The sequence below is a fragment of the Desmodus rotundus genome, chromosome 7, assembly GCF_022682495.2.
Source record: "Desmodus rotundus isolate HL8 chromosome 7, HLdesRot8A.1, whole genome shotgun sequence".
Classification (NCBI taxonomy): domain Eukaryota; kingdom Metazoa; phylum Chordata; class Mammalia; order Chiroptera; family Phyllostomidae; genus Desmodus; species Desmodus rotundus.
This window is the reverse complement of record NC_071393.1, coordinates 75301657-75319108: the sequence shown is the minus strand read 5'-3', so window position 1 is coordinate 75319108 and position 17452 is coordinate 75301657. Positions and strand designations below refer to the sequence as shown.

At 36.8% G+C, this 17452-nt stretch overlaps 1 protein-coding gene and 1 pseudogene across 26 annotated transcripts in view; one reads left to right on the top strand and one right to left on the bottom strand.

Moving 5' to 3' along the window:
• MGA (MAX dimerization protein MGA) overlaps positions 1-17452 on the bottom strand; it is a 157714-nt gene that overhangs the window by 72114 nt on the left and 68148 nt on the right. For all 26 annotated transcript variants that reach the window (XM_045201199.2, XM_045201201.2, XM_045201200.3 and 23 more), the window contains exon 2: positions 14817-15947. In XM_045201199.2, coding sequence (XP_045057134.1) covers positions 14817-15880 — 1064 coding nt within the window. In that variant the 5' untranslated portion in view covers positions 15881-15947. The remainder of the gene's footprint in view (positions 1-14816; positions 15948-17452) is intronic.
• Positions 7895-8877, top strand: LOC112311603 (anaphase-promoting complex subunit 15-like; annotated as a pseudogene).

Sequence of the window (17452 nt, the reverse complement as noted above, 5' to 3'; positions counted from 1 at the left end):
ACAAACAAAAAATGGCCTAAATGACAGAACACTTCAAAGCTCCAGAAAAAATACAACTAAGCGACGAAGAGATAGCCAACCTATCAGATGCACAGTTCAAAGCACTGGTTATCAATATGCTCACAGACTTGGTTGAATCTGTTCGAAAAACAGATGAAAAAATGAAGCCTATGCTAAGAGAAACAAAGGAAAATGTACAGGGAACCAATAGTGATGAGAAGGAAACTGGGACTCAAATCAATGGTATGGACCAGAAGGAAGAAACAAACATCCAACCAGAAAAGAATGAAGAAACAAGAACTTGGAAAAATGAGGAGAGGCTTAGGAACCTCCAGGACACCTTGAAACGTTCCAACATCCGAATTATAGGGGTGCCAGAAGGAGAAGAGGAAGAACAAAAAATTGAAAACTTATTTGAACAAATAATGGAGAACTTCCTCGATCTGGCAAAGGAAATAGACTTCCGGAAGTCCAGGAAGCTCAGAGAGTCCCAAAGAAGCCGGACCCAGGGAGGAACACAACAAGGCACATCATAATTACATTACCCAAGATTAAACGCAAGGACCTCCATCCAAGATTACTGTATCCAGCAAAGCTATCATTTAGAATGGAAGGGAAGATAAAATGCTTCTCAGATAAGGTCAAGTTAAAGAAGCTCATCATCACGAAGCCCTTATATGAAATGTTAAAGGGAGTTACCTAAGAAAAAGATGATCAAAAATAGAAACAGTAAAAATGACAGCAAACTCACAGTTATTAACGACCACACATAAAACAAAAACGAGAGCAAACCAGGCAAACAACTAGAACATGAGGGTTGTCAATAAGAGAGTGGGAGGGGGAGAAGGGGAAAGGTACAGAGAATAAGTAGCATAAATGGTAAGTAGAAAATAGACAGGGGGAGGGTAAGAATAGTGTAGGAAATGTAGAAGCCAAAGAACTTATAAGTATGACCCATGGACATGAACTATGAGGGGGGAATATGGGAAGGAGGGGGGTGGGCAGGATGGAGTGGAGTGGGGAGGGAAATGGGACAACTGTAATAGCATAATCAATAAATATATTTAAAAAAAAAGAAAAAAGAGAAGAAAAAAAATAATTCCTTGGTTGTCAGATTTTCGTAGTTTTATTTTCTAATGATTCTGAGTGATAGTGTTTTGCAGTTTAGTTGTAATTTTTGCTGTGGTTATGAAGAAGCAAGCCATGTTTACTTACCCTTCCATCTTGACCGGGCTCAATTGATTTTCAATTGCCAAGAGTGCCAAGACAATTCAGTGGGGTAAGAATGGGCTTATCACCACTCAAAACTGTCTCCATACCAAAACGTGTACACAAATGTTCATGGCAACACTATTCATAATAGCGAAGAAGTGGAAACAACTTTAACATCTATCAACTGATGAAGGGATAAATAAAATGTGGTATTATCCACACAACAGAATATTGTTCAGCAATAAAAGGAATGGGGTACTGATACATGCTACAACATGGATGAACCTTCAAAACATTATGCTAAGTAAAAGAAACCAAGCACAAAAAAATTCACATATAATTCCACTTATACAGAATGTCCAAAATAGGCAAATCTACAGAAACAAAAAGGAGATGGTAGTTGCGTTGACTGAGGTGGGGTGGAGGAGTGACTAAGAGAAAATGGGTAGAGACTAATAGAGAGCACAGATTTGGGGATGGGGGGGTGACAGAAATGTCCTAAAAATAACTATGGTCATAGCTGTACAATTCTGTAAATACCCAAAACCACTGAAATATATACTTTTTTAAAAAAAGATCTTAATTATTTTTCAGAGAAAAGGGAAAGGAGGGAGGAAGAGAGGAAAAGAAACACCAATGTGATTGAATCAGTTGCCCGTCACATGCCCCAAACCAGGGACCCGACCCACAAGCCAGGCATGTGCCCTAACAGGGAACCGAACCAGTGACCTTTCCTTTTGCAGGCTGGCACTCAATCCACTGAGCCACACCAGCCAGGGCTGACATATAAACTTTAAATGATTAACTTTATGGCAATGAATTGCATCTCAATTTTTTAAACCTTAAAACAAAAATACTAAAGGGAGTTTTTCATACTGATAGGAAATGAACCAATCTGAAAATGAATTCAGGAACAAATGAAATGACCCAGGAAAAAAATAAATACACAAGTAAATATAAAAGACTGCTTTTCTTACATTTCTTTAAATGACTATTGACTGTTGAAAACAAAATAATGTTTTGGGGGTTTATAACATATACAAAGACACAAGGACATTAGCTGTTCATAAACTGTTATAGTAATTTAATTATACCTGAGAAATTAAGAATGCATATTATATTCCGTGTAACTACTACTATGGATCGAATTGTGTCCCTCCCAAATTCATACACTGAAGCCCTATCACACCTACAATGTGCCTATACAGTCTTGATGAGGTAGTTAATCAAGATTAAATGAGACAAAAAAGGTGGTAGCTGGCTGCATGCTAGGATGAGATCTCTCAGCAGAAAATGATGCCAAAACCATATTCTTGGACTTTCCAGCCTCCAGAACTAAGGGAAAATAGAATTTTTGTTGTTTAAGCCATAGTACTTTGTTATGTCAATCTGAACAGACTAATACTATAACCACAAATGAAGGAAAAAATAATTGAGGTTGGCTAAAAAGCCAACAGGCAATGAAAACAGAATTTTAAAAACTCAATCCAAATGAAAACAGAGAAGGATAGTCAAAGAACAGATAAAACAGAAAATATCAAAATGCTTAAAAACCAGTCATATCAGTAATAATATTAAATGAACAGAAGAATCCAATTAAAAGTTGAGATTTGAACAGTGGACAAAGAAAAAAGTCCCAACTCTAAGTTGTTTTTTAAAAAAAAAAAAACAAAACAATTTAGCCCTGACTGGTATGGCTCACTGCATTGAGCTCCGGCCTATGAACCAGAGTCGCTGGTTGGATTCCCAGTCAGGGCACATGCTGGGGTTGCAGGCCAGGGTCCCAGCTGGGGGCATGTGAGAGGCAACCACACACTGATGTTTTTCTCTCCCTTTCTTTTTCCCTCCCTTCTCTTCTGTCTAATAAATAAATAAATAAAATCTTTAAAAGAATACAATTTAATTCTAGGACACAGACAGATTGAAAGTAAAAGGAAGGATAAAACCATGCAAACAAAGTATCTGAAGAAAGCCATGGTGGCTCAATAATATCAGACAAAGAATACTTTAAAGTACCATCAGAGATAAGAAGGGCATTATTAAAATTTTATGGGCTCAATATTCAAGAAGACATAACAATCCCAAACAAATGTGTACCTTATCATATAGCTTCAAAATACTTGAAGCAAAAATGTACAATACTAAAAAGAGAAAAAGACAAATCCACAGCTACAGTGGGAGACTATAACACACCTTTCTCAGTAACTGATAGGACATACAGAGCAAAAGGAGGAAAAGTCAGTAAGGAGACAGAAGACTTGAACGACATTACTACCAATCAAATTTCCCTGTAAGACTTCATAGAACACAAAACATTACATCCAACAACTGTACAATGCATACATCATTTTTACATGAAACACTACATCCAACAACTGTACAATACATACATCATTTTTAAGTGCATCTGAAGTATTCATCAAAGCAGATCATATGCTAGACTATAATGTCATGATAAATTTCTATTTTAAAGGTTTTAAGTCACATGTTCTTCGACAACAGAATCAAACTACAAATCAGCAACAAATATCAACACATTAAAATTTACAGAAGGCACCTAAAGCAGTGCTCAGAGGAAATTTTACAGCTTTAAATAAAAGGCCTAAAATCAATAACTCAGGTGTTGATAAATTTTTTTGTAAAATGCTAGATAGTAAAACTTTTAGGCTTTGAGGTCCATTCAGTCTCTAGTGCACCTACTCAACTCGGTCACTGTATAATAAAAGAAACCAGACAAACAAGTGAGCATAGCAGTGTCCAACAAATGGACACTGAAATTTGAATTCCATATAATTTTCACACACGATAAAATATTATTCTTCTTTAGTTTTTCCCAACTATTTAAAAATATAAAAACCATTCTTAGTGTGCAGGCCACACAAATACACTAGGCAAGTTATGGTTCACAGGTCTCAGTATTCCCACCCCTGGTCTAAAATAAGGTAAATTAAAGCAAAAGCAGAAAGAAATATAGATTGGAGGAGGGAGGGCGAAATCAATGAAATAGAAAACAACAGACAAATTGAATTTGTGATTTGAAACCTGCCAACAAAGAAAACTCCAGGGTTTCCCTGATGAAGTCTATCAAATACATAATGAAAAACTACCAATCTTGCACAAACTGAGAAAATACATTGAGAATGCAACACTTTACAACTTGTTCTGTGAGTAAAGCATAACCCTGAGACCAACATCTCAGAAATAAAATCACCAACAAATATCCTTCACAAATTTAGGTGCAGAAGTACTCGATAAAATATTAGCAAATTTAATCCAATATTTTTTTAAATGTTGTAAACCTCATGACCAGGTTTACTTAGGAATGCAAGGCTGGTATAGCAGGTCTAGCCCTCACTCCCACACCCCACAAAAATCAATGTAACTATATTAACAAAGGAAGTAAAACATATCACACCTCAATGTATACAGGAAAATCATGTGATAAAATTCAACACTCATTCTTAAAAACACTCAGAAAATTAGGACAAGAAGGTAAGTTTCTCAGTGTGATACAAGGAATTACAAAAAAACCAATTAGAAGTATTGAATGATTTTCTGTTAAGATCAGGAGACATGAATGACCACTCTCAAAATTTAGTTTTAACTTATTAAAATAAGTCCAACCAGTACAATAAAGCAAGAAAGAGAATAGGCATAAAGACTGGAATGAAAGAAAACTAACTTTTGCTCACAGACAACATAATTGTATATGTGGAAAACGCAAAGGAAATAAAACTAATATGTGAATTTAACTGACAAGATCATCAGATACAAGAATAATATACAAAAATCAATTGTATTTCTATATACTATCAGAATTTGGGGGCTTATACTACCAGATTCCAAGATTTATACCTACTGTCATCAAGACCATATGGTACTGGTAAAAGAATAAACAAATAGAACAAAATTTAATCCAATAAATAAACCCACACATATATATATATATATATAGTCACCTGATTTTCCAACATGCCAAGGCATTTTCATGGGGAAACTAAAGTCTTCCCAATGGCGCTAGAGCACCTAGGTATCTGCATGGAAAAAGAGGAGACTTCACTTCCTCCTCTCACACCATACACAAAAACTAAGCCAAGATGGATTACAGGCTTTCAATGTGAAAGACAAAACAACTTCTCCCTTTCAAATATCTCACTTAATTTGTAAGAACAGCTATTTCTTTATCTGTTTTTTAAATAGGTTTATAGTATAAGTTACATAAGCAATTCAATGATTTCTAATTTATAATTTTACAATCATCACATTCCAGTTTTCCTTTCTGTTTTATTACTTTTTTAATCCTCACCCGAGAATATATTTACTGATTTTAGAAAGAGGGGGAGGGGAGGGCAGGGCAGGAGGAGCAGAGGGGGGAGGGGGCAGCGGGAAGAGGAGAGAGGGAAGGGGAGAGAGGAGGGAAAGAGAACCATGGATGTGAGAGACAAAGGTGGCCTGACTGCCTCCTGTACACGCCCCCGGGTTTAGCCTGCAACTTAGGTTCTGTGCCCTGACCAGCAACCTTTTTGGAGTACTCCACATCAAGTCAGCCACCAGGCCAGGGCCCTTTCTCTGCTTTTAAAGGTTAATCAAAACAAGCTCCTTCTTTTCTCTCTCCCTATCATCTCAATTTTTATGTACATTCATACATAAATGCCATTCTACCTCGACTAATTTAGAATCCACACCTAAGAATGCTTGTCATTATCTTCACATTTCAATACATTAACTGCCAAAACGCAGGGGGAAACCTGTTACCTTCTTTTCATTTAACCACACAACCTGAATTTTGTTTGCAGTAACTGAGAACCTCATGAAGCTGATCTTGGCTGCTAATGCAATAACTTCTTTCACATCTTCCTGAGGAATGAAACTGGCTAAGTTAGAAACATTCTCAAAAGGATCTCTCCTTATCTTCCAACAAACACTTCATGCATAATGCATAAAATTTTGTCGGTAGGAGGATTTTGCAGTTCTAATAAGTCTTTATCCATAAACTGGATGAAAGAGTAAGCAAGAACATGGGCAAAACAATAATTTGTACTCATCAATTAATTTAAAGCAAATGATTGCTTTTTTGTTGGTTGTACAAAATCTGTATGACATATACAGGCCATTCTGAAACACAATTTAAAAGCTTTAAGAGTGCTATGGATAAAGTCGTTCAATCAATATTTACAGTCAGCCCTCTACATTTAAGGGTTCTGCATCCAAGGATTCAACCAACAAGATGGAAAATATTAGGGGGAAAAGTTATTGCTGATGTTTACTATCCAATTAGGCCTACTGATGCTTGTGTCTGCAATAAACACGTGCAGACTTTTTTCCTTGTCATTCCCTAAACAATACTGTATATAAACTAATTACATAGTATTTACATTGTATTAGGTATTAAAAGTAATCTCTAAACATAATTTAAAGTATACAGGGAAATTAGCATAGGTATGTACAAATACTACACCATTTTTAATAAGGGACTTGAGCATCTGATTTTTGTACTGGGGTGGGCGGGAGGGTCCTGGAATCAATCCCCTTTAGATGCTGGGGATAACTACACTGAGTGTCTACGAAGTACCAGACAAATTTTGATGGGCCCAGGTATTACCAAAAGAGTACAGTCCCTACACTCGAGGAATTTATAGACCAGCGCAAGAAACAAACAAGTAGACAATAGAATGTTATTTAACAACTACTATGATAAAGATATGTACAGGTACTGAGGATCATTAGAAGAACCTATAACATAATATGTTCCATGAAATTGGTGTCTATTTAACTGAAAAAAGAAATCCACTGGGAAAAGAGAATGTGGAATGCAAAAATATATATACAAAAGAACTCTTGGAAATTTAAACCCAATAGCTGCAATAAAAATTTCAGTAATTTAGAAGCTAAACCAATGAAATCTCAACATAAAATAAAGCAAAAAGATAACAGAAAATAAAAGATTGATTTATAAGATAATCAATCCAGGAGATGAACACCCAACTATAAGGAGTTTCAAAAAAGAAGGAAAAAAATGACAGAATTAAGACAAATAATACCAGAAGTATTCCTAGAACCAAAGAACATGAATTTCTTGATTGAAAAAACATAGCACAATGATAAGAGCCACACCAAGGCCCCTCATTGTAAAATTTCGTAATATAAGGAATCAACAAAAAAAATCTTGGTTCTTTTTTTAAATGAGAAAGTATTTAGAAAGTCACAGAGGTAGAAGTGGGCTCAGGAAGCAAGTTACAAAGGAAAAAGAAAGGGGCCTTGGAGCTCAGGAGAAAGGTAAAGGTAACCTGTGGGGGTGGGGGGTTGGTGAGGAGGGGGAGGGGAAAGGCACAAGCCTGGTCCCTGGAGGCAAAGTGCCAACAAAAGATCTTAAGAGCCTTCAAATGACCAGGAATCAAATTCTCAACAGGAAAACTGGAACTCACAACGTATTTTCAGCACAGAACTAATCAAATGATTTATAAAGTATGAGGGCATAATACAGCTATTTTTCAACACTCAAGAAGAAAATTAGGAGCTGACAGGGGAGAAGCAAGGGATTATTATTTTCATCAGAAGTTATTTTATTTAAACATGCTAAAATTCTAGATCTCATATATCTTTCCTACAGAAATTACTGAAAGATGTACTTGACCAAAATGAAATAGAGACAGACACACAAAGACAGCTTAAGATACAAAAAATGGGAGGACCTACATTAGGGTTCAACGTAGAGTTAGAACCACAGCAAAGTGAAGTCCCAAGAAGGCAGCTTGGTAAGGTCTTAAGAGAACAACCAGTTCAAATTGGCAAAAGAGGATAAAGAGCAACTGAAAATATTACACAGCAGACAAAAAAATTACTTTCTTAGGGTGTGTTCCGAGTTCTGATGGGTCCTTCCACTCAGGCATAAAGAAGTGCTTCCAGGTCACTGCTGGCGGCTGCAGTGTGTCTAGGAGCCACATCCACCACGTTTCCCTCACTCTTCCCCTATGTGACTGAGACTGTAGTTTAAGAAGGATCAACCTTTTGTGGAAGAGGCAGAGCTGCAGCAGCAACAACAGCAGCATCAGGTCTGGCTCCAGAGCATTGCAGAGAAAGATATACCTATTGCAAGCCAGCCTCAGAGCAGTATGTTGACAAAGAGGAGGAGGATGAAGATCACAATGAGGATATGCAGAACACGAACAAGATGAATGACTACAATTAGTCTCCTGATGGTGAAGAGGTCAATGAGGTGGACATGGAAGGCAAAAAACATGATCACAACCAGTGAATGATCTAGAGAGATAAGGCAGGGTTCCTCAGAGAGATTCAGGCCAACCCAACCTACCCTGTAACCCCTGCAGAACCAGCTGATCACCCCAGTGCCTGAAAGCTCACCCTCAGGCACTTCCTCACCTATTGCCAGGACCTGGTCTCTTTGGGGACACTCCCAAGCCATCAACCTGTCCAAGAATCCCCAGAGACTGAGCCCACCCTGCCTTTCTGGCCAGTATCTCACCCCTTGGTTGCCAGGTGTAGTCTCTTTCTAACTCTATTTAATAAAGACACAGGACTTTTTCCAAAAAATATTTAAGAATTTTTACTTTCTTAGATGAGTGTATGTGTGTATGTGCGTTAATGAACTGAGGGATTCCAAGTTTAACTGAAGAATCTGAGAAGAATTAGCACCAAGTAGGTATATAGAAAACCAAATACATATCGCTATATATATTATTAGTCAACAATTAACTATTGTAAAACAGTTATACAAGAAAATGTGTTTATGGTATACTACTTGGCTCAAGCAGTATGAAACATTTATACACCATAACATTAAAAAATTTATTTTTGTTAAAACTATACCGACAGGAGAAAATAACAGCTAAAAATATGGATAATACATAAAACTGATAAATGAGCTCACATTAAGAATATGATTTAGTCTACGGCCATACCACCCTGAAAGCGCCCAATCTCGGCTTATCTCAAAAGAATATGATTTATACAGAGGCAAATATCTCAATAAACAATTAAAAGTGGAAAAGCAAATTTCCTCTAGGAAGAAAATTAGGGGAGAAGAGGAGTGTGAAGCAAAGGAGCACTATTTTTCATCATGTGTTTTTAAATTTTTCAAATTATGTATACGTACTTATTGTATAATAAAGAATTTGCCTGGTCTTTCTCCAGAGTTCCTGGCAGAGCTTCTGAAACCCTTAGAAATTGCTGATCTGATGGAAGTGTCTGTCATTCAGGAGCCCACTGATCACACCTAAGATTACGCTAATGAGGTGATTCACAGTAAATCCAGAGATAGCTTGCTGATGGGGCTGGTAACTAGAAGACCAAGTCTGTATTAGGAGATTTGCACTTAAAACATCCAGGACCTCCTGGGAGGGGAGGGAGACCAAGTTCAATCACCTGGCCAATGACTTAATCAATCAAACATACTTAACAGGACCCCAACTAAACTCTGGACACCAAAACTCAATGGAGCTTCCTGGTTGGTGAATACATCAATATGCCAGGAGAGTAACATGCCATATATGTCTTCAGGGGATCGGGCATGGAAGCTCTACATTTGAGATCTTCCTGCCCTTGCCGTATATATGTCTCTTCATTTGGTTAGTCCTAATCCATATTCTTTATAATAAAACTGTTCTAAGTACAGTGTTTTCCTGAGTTCTGTTAATCATTCTAGTGAATTAGTGAACCTGAGGTATTTCATGAGAGATCCTATATTTGTACCCATCTGGTCAAAAGTCCAGGTAGCTTGGGGACTCCACTTGTGGCTAGCATCTGAAGAAGCAGTCATCTTGGAAACCTTACCTTTAAAAATCTGTGGAGTCTGACACTAACTCTGGGGTGTTAGTGTCAGAACTGAGATAAAGTACTGTATCAAATGGGGTTGAAATAGAATAGTACTGTTTTCACCTACAATCTTTTTTTTAATTTAAGGCAACAGGAAGACCTGGAATAATTAAACAGTAATAACGGTATCCAAATTCCATTTAAAAAATTAAAAGCTTACCCTGAATGGGGTGGCTCAGTTGGTTGAAACATCGTATACCAAAAAAAGGTTGCTGGTTCGATTCTTGGTCAGGGCACATACCTGTTTCAGGTTGGATCCCAGGTCAGGACACTTGGAGGACAGGGAGGGGCAACGATCAATGTTTTTCTCTGTCATAGATGCTTGCTCTCTCTCTCTCTGCTCACTCTCTCTCCCCCCCACCCCCCCTTCCTCTCCCTCTAAAATCACTTAAAAAACCACATGCTCAAGTGAGGCTTAAAAATAGTAATAATAAATTAAAAGCTTGACAAAGACAAAACAGAAGAAAAGGACATTGCAACAATCTACATGAGTAATAAATTTGAACATGATCAAGAGACAAAATAATAAATACATCGAAGTAGGTAAGAACCAACAATGATTATTTTTAGAAAAAGCCTTCATGGATGGGTGTGGCAAAAAAAAAAAAAAAAGACGCTTTAACACAGTGGTGGAGTGAATAAGGGTAAGACCATTTAGGTGGACTCTGAAAGTGAGGCAGTTACTATTACAAAGCTATATTAATTAAAATAATGTGGTTTTGGTCAAAGGATAGATAAAGCAATCTAAGAATAAAAAAAAAAATACTGGGGGGGACACAAAAAAACAGGAATTATCTTCTGCAGGGCGGGCCCCTTGTAGAACAGGCTTCCCCTGCTAGGTGAGTGTTCTAAAGAACCCATCTATACCAGTGTACCAGCTGGCACTGCTGTAAGAGGCTGCGTTTGGCTTCAGTGAATTTTTTTTTTTTGAAGACTCAGCGCATTTACCCATTTCAGGATGGGTGATTTACAAGTGCACCTGCCCACACCATGCTGAGTGTTCAGCAGCTTTTCACCAAAAACGGCATGACCCCCACTGCCACACCCTCCTTATTCAACCAACCTCACCCCAAAAAACTTTTTGTTTTCCAGGATGAAAAAAGTCTTCAAAGGGAAAAGTTTTGCTGATGTAGCAAGGTGAAACAAAAAAATGTCAGAAGCACTAAAAGGCATCAAAATCAGTGAGTTCAAAACTGAGCAGTGGAAAAAAGTCTCAATAGGTGTATTGCATCAAATGGAGAATACTTTGAAAGTGACTGAAGTTTAAACGTCTAAAAATAAATACACAGCCCTGGCTGGTGTGACTCAGTAGATTGAGTACCGGCCTGAAAACCAAAGGATCGCCAGTTCAATTCCCAGTCAGGGCACATGCCTGGGTTGTGGGCCAGGTACCCAGTAGGGGATGCACGAGAGGCAACCACACACTGCTGTTTCTCTCCTTCCCTTTCTCCTCCCTCTCCCTCCCCCTAAAAATAAATAAAATATTTTTAAATAAATAAATACACAATTTCTGTATAAATAAATTCTGGGTTTTTTTGGGTCCCCCCTATAGTGTCCAAGAACAGACCTTCATATACATGATCACCAGTGCAGTCCCAATGGTCAGTAAGTATATCAAAAAGTGAACTTTACTAATCATTAGAAATATGCAAATTAAAACCATGATGCTCCCACTTTCACCACTTCTATTCAACACAGTACTAAAAGTTACAGCAAGAACAATTAGGCAAGAAAGAGAAACAATATGCATTCAAACTGGAAAAAAGAAGTAAATCTATCTCTATTCGTGGGTGACATTAACTTATATGCAGAAAATTAAAGAGTGCACACACACACACACACACACAACTATCTCCTGTCAGTTAATAAACACAGCAAACCTGCAGGATACAAAAATCAGCATACAAGAATCAGCTACATTTTATACATACAAGAATCAGCTATATTTTATACACTGAGCAATATACAATATAAAATAGCAATTCCCTTTTCAAAAAGGAAATTAAGAAAACCATTCCATTTACAATAGCACAAAAACAAAATACACCAAAATAAATTTTTCCAAGGAGGCAAGAGACTTTTTACATTAAAAGAAATTAAAGACAACCTAAATAAGTGGAAAGATATCCCATGTTCATGGACTGGAAAAGTAATATCGTTAAGGTAACAATACTGCCCAAAGCAATACACGGATTCGGTGTAATCCTTACTGAAATCCCAATGGTGCTTTTTGCAGAAGTAGAAGAACTGATACTAAAATTCATATGCAATTTCAAGGGATCCCAGATAACCAAAACAATCTTGAAAAATCAGAAAGTTGGCAGACTCACATTTCTTGATTTCAAAACTTACTATAAATCTACAGTAATCAAAACACTGTAGTACTAGCTTAAGAACAGACACAGAGACTAAATGGAATAGAATAGAGAGCCCAGATACAAACCATCAAATATACCGTCAACTGATTATTGACAAGAGTGCCGAGACTATTTTATAGAAAAAGGAGAGGTTTTTTTTGACAAACGGTGCTGGGAAAACTTGATATACACATGCAAAAGAGTATAACTGAAACCTTACAACATACTTAATATACTCAAAATGGATCAAAGGCCTAATTTTCAAGGCTAATACACAACTCTTAATGGACAATATGGAAAAATCTTTATAATCTTGGATTTGGTAATGGTTCTTGAAAGTAGGACACCAAAAGCACAAGTAACAGAAGAAAAAACTTTTTTCAATTATACTTTATCAAAATTATAAGCTTCTGTTTTTGTTCAATAAAGGACACTATCATCACAGTCAACTCATAGAATGGGAGAAAATATTTTCAGATCATTTTTTAAATAATGGATTAATATCCAAAACATATGAAAAACTCCCATAACTCAGGGAAAAAAAGTTTTAATGTGCAAAGGATGTAAGCAGTCATTTTTCCAAAGAAAATATACAAATGACCAATAAGCACATGAAAAGATGTTCAACACCACTAATCATTAAGAAGATACAAATCAAACCACACTGATACCACTTCATACACATTAGATGGCTATCATCAAACCCAAATGAACTGAAAACTTGGACAAGGACATTTATAAAAGCTTTATTCATACTTGCCAAAACCTGGGGGCAACTAAGATATCCTTCAGTAGGTGAGCAGATAAACAGGCCAGTACATCAGACAACTGAATATTATTAGCACTAAAAAGAAATGTGCTATCAAGCCATGAAAAGACATGACAAAACCTTAAATATATATTTCTAATGTATATTACTATATATTACTAATATATATTACTATATATTACTGACATATTATATATATTACTAACATATATTACTATATATTACTAAGTACATATTACTAATATATATTACTATATATTACTAAATATATATTACTAAGAACATCAGCCTGTGAATCCAAGGGTCACTGGTTTGATTCCCAGTCAAGGCACATGCCTACATTGCAGGCCAGGTCCCCAATAGGGGGCTTGCAAGAGGCAACCACACACTGCTGTTTCTCTCCCTCTTTTCCTCCCTCCATTCCCCTAAAAAAATAAATAAAATCTAAAAAAAAAAAAAAAAAAAAAAAAAAGGCCAATGTGAAAAGCCTACACTGTCTGATTCCAAGTGTATGACATTTTGGACAACACAAAGCAATGGAGACAATAAAAAGATCAATGGTTAACAGAGGTTGGCAGGGGTGGGGAGGTGGCAGAGAGGAGAATTAACAGGTGAAGAACTGAGGATTTTCATGGCAATGCAAAAGATCCACATGGTGTGTATGTGTGTATGGGGATACATGTCATTATACAATAGTCCAAACCCACAGAACGTTAAGACACAAAGACTAAAACCTAATGCAATCTATGGACTTTGGGTGATTATGATGTACAAATGTAAGTTCATCAATTGTAACAAATGTACATTGTAAAAATGGAGGAAGTTATGCATGTGTTGGGGTAGAAGGTGCCAGGGGCATCCTACCTGTGGCCGCATGCAGCCCAGATGGCTGTGAATGTGGCCCAACACAAAATCGTAAATTTACTTAAAAGATTATATGAGATTTTTTTATGATTATGTGTTGCAATGTATTTAATGTGGGGCCCAAGACAACTCTTCTTCCAGTGTGGTGCAGAGATGCCAAAAAGTTGGATATCCCGTTCCTTCCCCTCAATTTTGCAAATTTTGTTGTACCCAAAACTACTCTAAAAAAATAGTCCTTGATTTTTGAAACAATAAATAATGTAAGTTCAAATAAAGACAACAGTATGTCATGCTATTTTAACCTGTAATAACCTTCAGCTTGTTTTTTAGTCACATAATTTATAGATTAGGATATCCATAAGGCAGTAAATTCTTAAGTATTAAATATAAATAAACTTACTTTAAATCCCTTCTGTGCCTCATCTGGGTAAGTTTTGTGTCGGTTATGACATTTCTTGGGAGCCATTTCTTTTCTCTTCTTGAATTAAGAGTTGTCTACATATAACCGAGGAACAAGTCCTTTCATGATTAACAAAATTCTAACTCTAAATGAATGAAAGATCCTCATTGGGATAAATCATCCAATTTGCCTACAATTCTGAATCCTGAACCCAACTGATATTCATTACAGAAAAATGAACTATCACTTCACAGAATGTAAAAGTAGTTATGGTGTTATTTTTTGGTAGCTTACATTTATCAATGTCTAAAATCAGCAGTCCACACAACCAATATATTAAATCTAAAATCTTTTATCTCTAAAACAAAAAACTGTTACCTACCTTTCAGAAACCTCTTGCTTAAACTGAGTAACTTCACCAAGTGATGAATCGATATCCATAAAATCAAGAAAGTCTCGATTTATATTAAGGAAAGGCTTCTCCAAACCCTTGCTTGATGTTTCCTGGCCCCTAGATAAAGGATCTGAATCAGTTAGCTGTATCTCTGACCCTTCACCTTCTGTGAGACGGGCCCGTTGACCAGGTGAACTGGGAACACTATTCCCTTCTTGGTCAGAGCTGTTCTTTTGCTTTCCGTCTCTCTGGGGCTTACTATTCAGCCCATCATCCCGGAAGCCTTTAGCAAATGGATTGTAATCTATTTTCAGCTGGGTAATCTGTATGTTCTGATAAGCTGTTACTGCAAAGAATTCAGTCTGTGGGAAGGTGAACGTGTGGACACCAGGGCCATTTAACTGTATCACTTCAGTAGCTTTTTCTGCAGGTATCAAATGAAGCCTTGGCAGGTACCGATGCATTGAGTGCAAGATGATATGCCCTTCTTGGTCCAGTGTGTTGTTGGTAAGTTTGAGTTTATAGAAAGATACTGGTTGATGCATCCAGTAATGACCTGTGGAAGGAGATTCTGGATGAATAAAAACCCTCCCCAAAACATGGGGCTCTGCCTTGCCACTGGGTTCCCACCAGCGACCATTCCATTTATAACGATGGTTATCTACAGGAGAAATATCCATGACAAGGATATACTTCATATTTGAATCTAAACCTGTTATCCAGTAACGACAATAAGGAAACATGCGTCTTCCTTGCTTGGTCAGAATCATCTCTGTGCTTCGATGATAGAACTCATTCCACATACTATTGTTATCCAAGGTGACAGTGATTCCTCCCACGGTACAATCAGCTGGAAGGCAAATCTTCCCTTTAGATTTTCCTGGTGATGACACACTGGTAGCCAAAGCACAGGCATCCCTATTAGTAACCAAAATTCCTTGATCTGTTTTGCCATTTCCTGCCTGTTTCAGGATAACAAAGAATGTAGGTGCTGTTCCTGCCACTGTCCCACTATCTTGATTAGCCAATATAATCTGCTGTTTCTCCTCCATGATTCCAGTGGGATACTCCGTAGTAAGATAACTGTAGTCACCACATAGTCACAATGGCCTTCCCAGCCTAAAGAATAAACAGAAAAACAAAAACCTTTTAATTAAGTGAATATTTATTTTGTTAACAAAGGCACAAGAATGATTATGTTATCCCCAAAATATATTCCTAAATTCTTTCTTCTAAGATGTTGCTTCTACCCTTCTCTCAATCTCTGTAAGGCTATTCATTCTGGAACATTTAATCATCTTTTTTAAAGTTCCATTTAAATTAAGTTACTATAGTCCAGCCCTCCAATATACCACTATAGATAATATCATCGCACATAAAAATAAATAAAAGTATACATTCATTTTATAAAAACTAAATAAAAATAGCCTTAGCTAGTGTGGCTCAGTGGGTTGAGAGCAAGCCTGCAAAATGAAAGGTCACTGGTTCAATTCCACATCAGGGCACATGCCTGGGTTGCAGCACCCAGTTGGGGGTGTGAGAGAGGCAACAGATGGATGTTTCTCTAACACATCAATGTTTCTTTCCCTTGCTTTCTCCCTTCCTTCCCCTCTCTCTAAAAAATAAATAAAATCTTTTTTAAAAAACGTATATAAAAATATACAAACTTAAGGAGACTAAGTTGAAAGGTTGGTTTCATTTTAAAAGGATCTCAACACTTTTATGAATTAACCTGCCACAGGATTCTGTTATATAGCAAGTTCTCTTGGGATGAGTAAAAATAAATTCCATGTTACCCTTATACAGAATTTACTCTCTATTATGGTACTGACATGGCTTCATAAAAAAGTAAAAGGCTACCTTTACTTGATAATACGCACAGTTAAAGAAACTACGACAAATCGCTTGAACTTACTGGTAAAGAAACACCTCCATACTTCAGACTTTATATTGAACAAAATTCCAGAAGGATCAAATATTAAAATTCTCCATTTCTAAGTGTAATTTTTTTAAATTCTAAAATCCTCAGGAAAGCTTTTTGACAATAAGGACACACAACCTTTGATAAATTTCAACATTATGTAAATTTTTTAAATCTGGCAAATTATCATCCAAGCAAAATCAAAAAAACAATGACTAATGAGAAAAGGTATTTACGGCTTATAAATAACTCATTTCACTAATATAAAAAAGGTTCCTATAAATCAATAGAATCAAAAATTTAATGGAAAAATGGGCAAAGGATAGGAAAAGCAACTGGCTATAAGAATGTACATCATCTCAGCATAGGAGACATGCTAACGGAAATCATCCTGAGATACTGTTTTTGTTTACAGATTTTATTTATTTATATTTAGAGAGAGGGGAAGGCAGGAAGAAAGAAAGGGAGAGAAACATCAATGTGTGGTTGCCTTTCATGCGCCCCCTAATGGGGACCTTGGCCCACAACCCAGGCATGTGCCCTGACTGGGAATAGAACCTGTGACCCTTTCGTTTGCAGGTCAGCACTCAATCCACTGAGCCATACCAGCTAGGGCCAAGGATACTGTTTTTGACCTTATCAGACTGGCATAAATCAAAGTTTGGTAGAGATCATGGAAAGGATGTTGTTCGGGCAACATAAA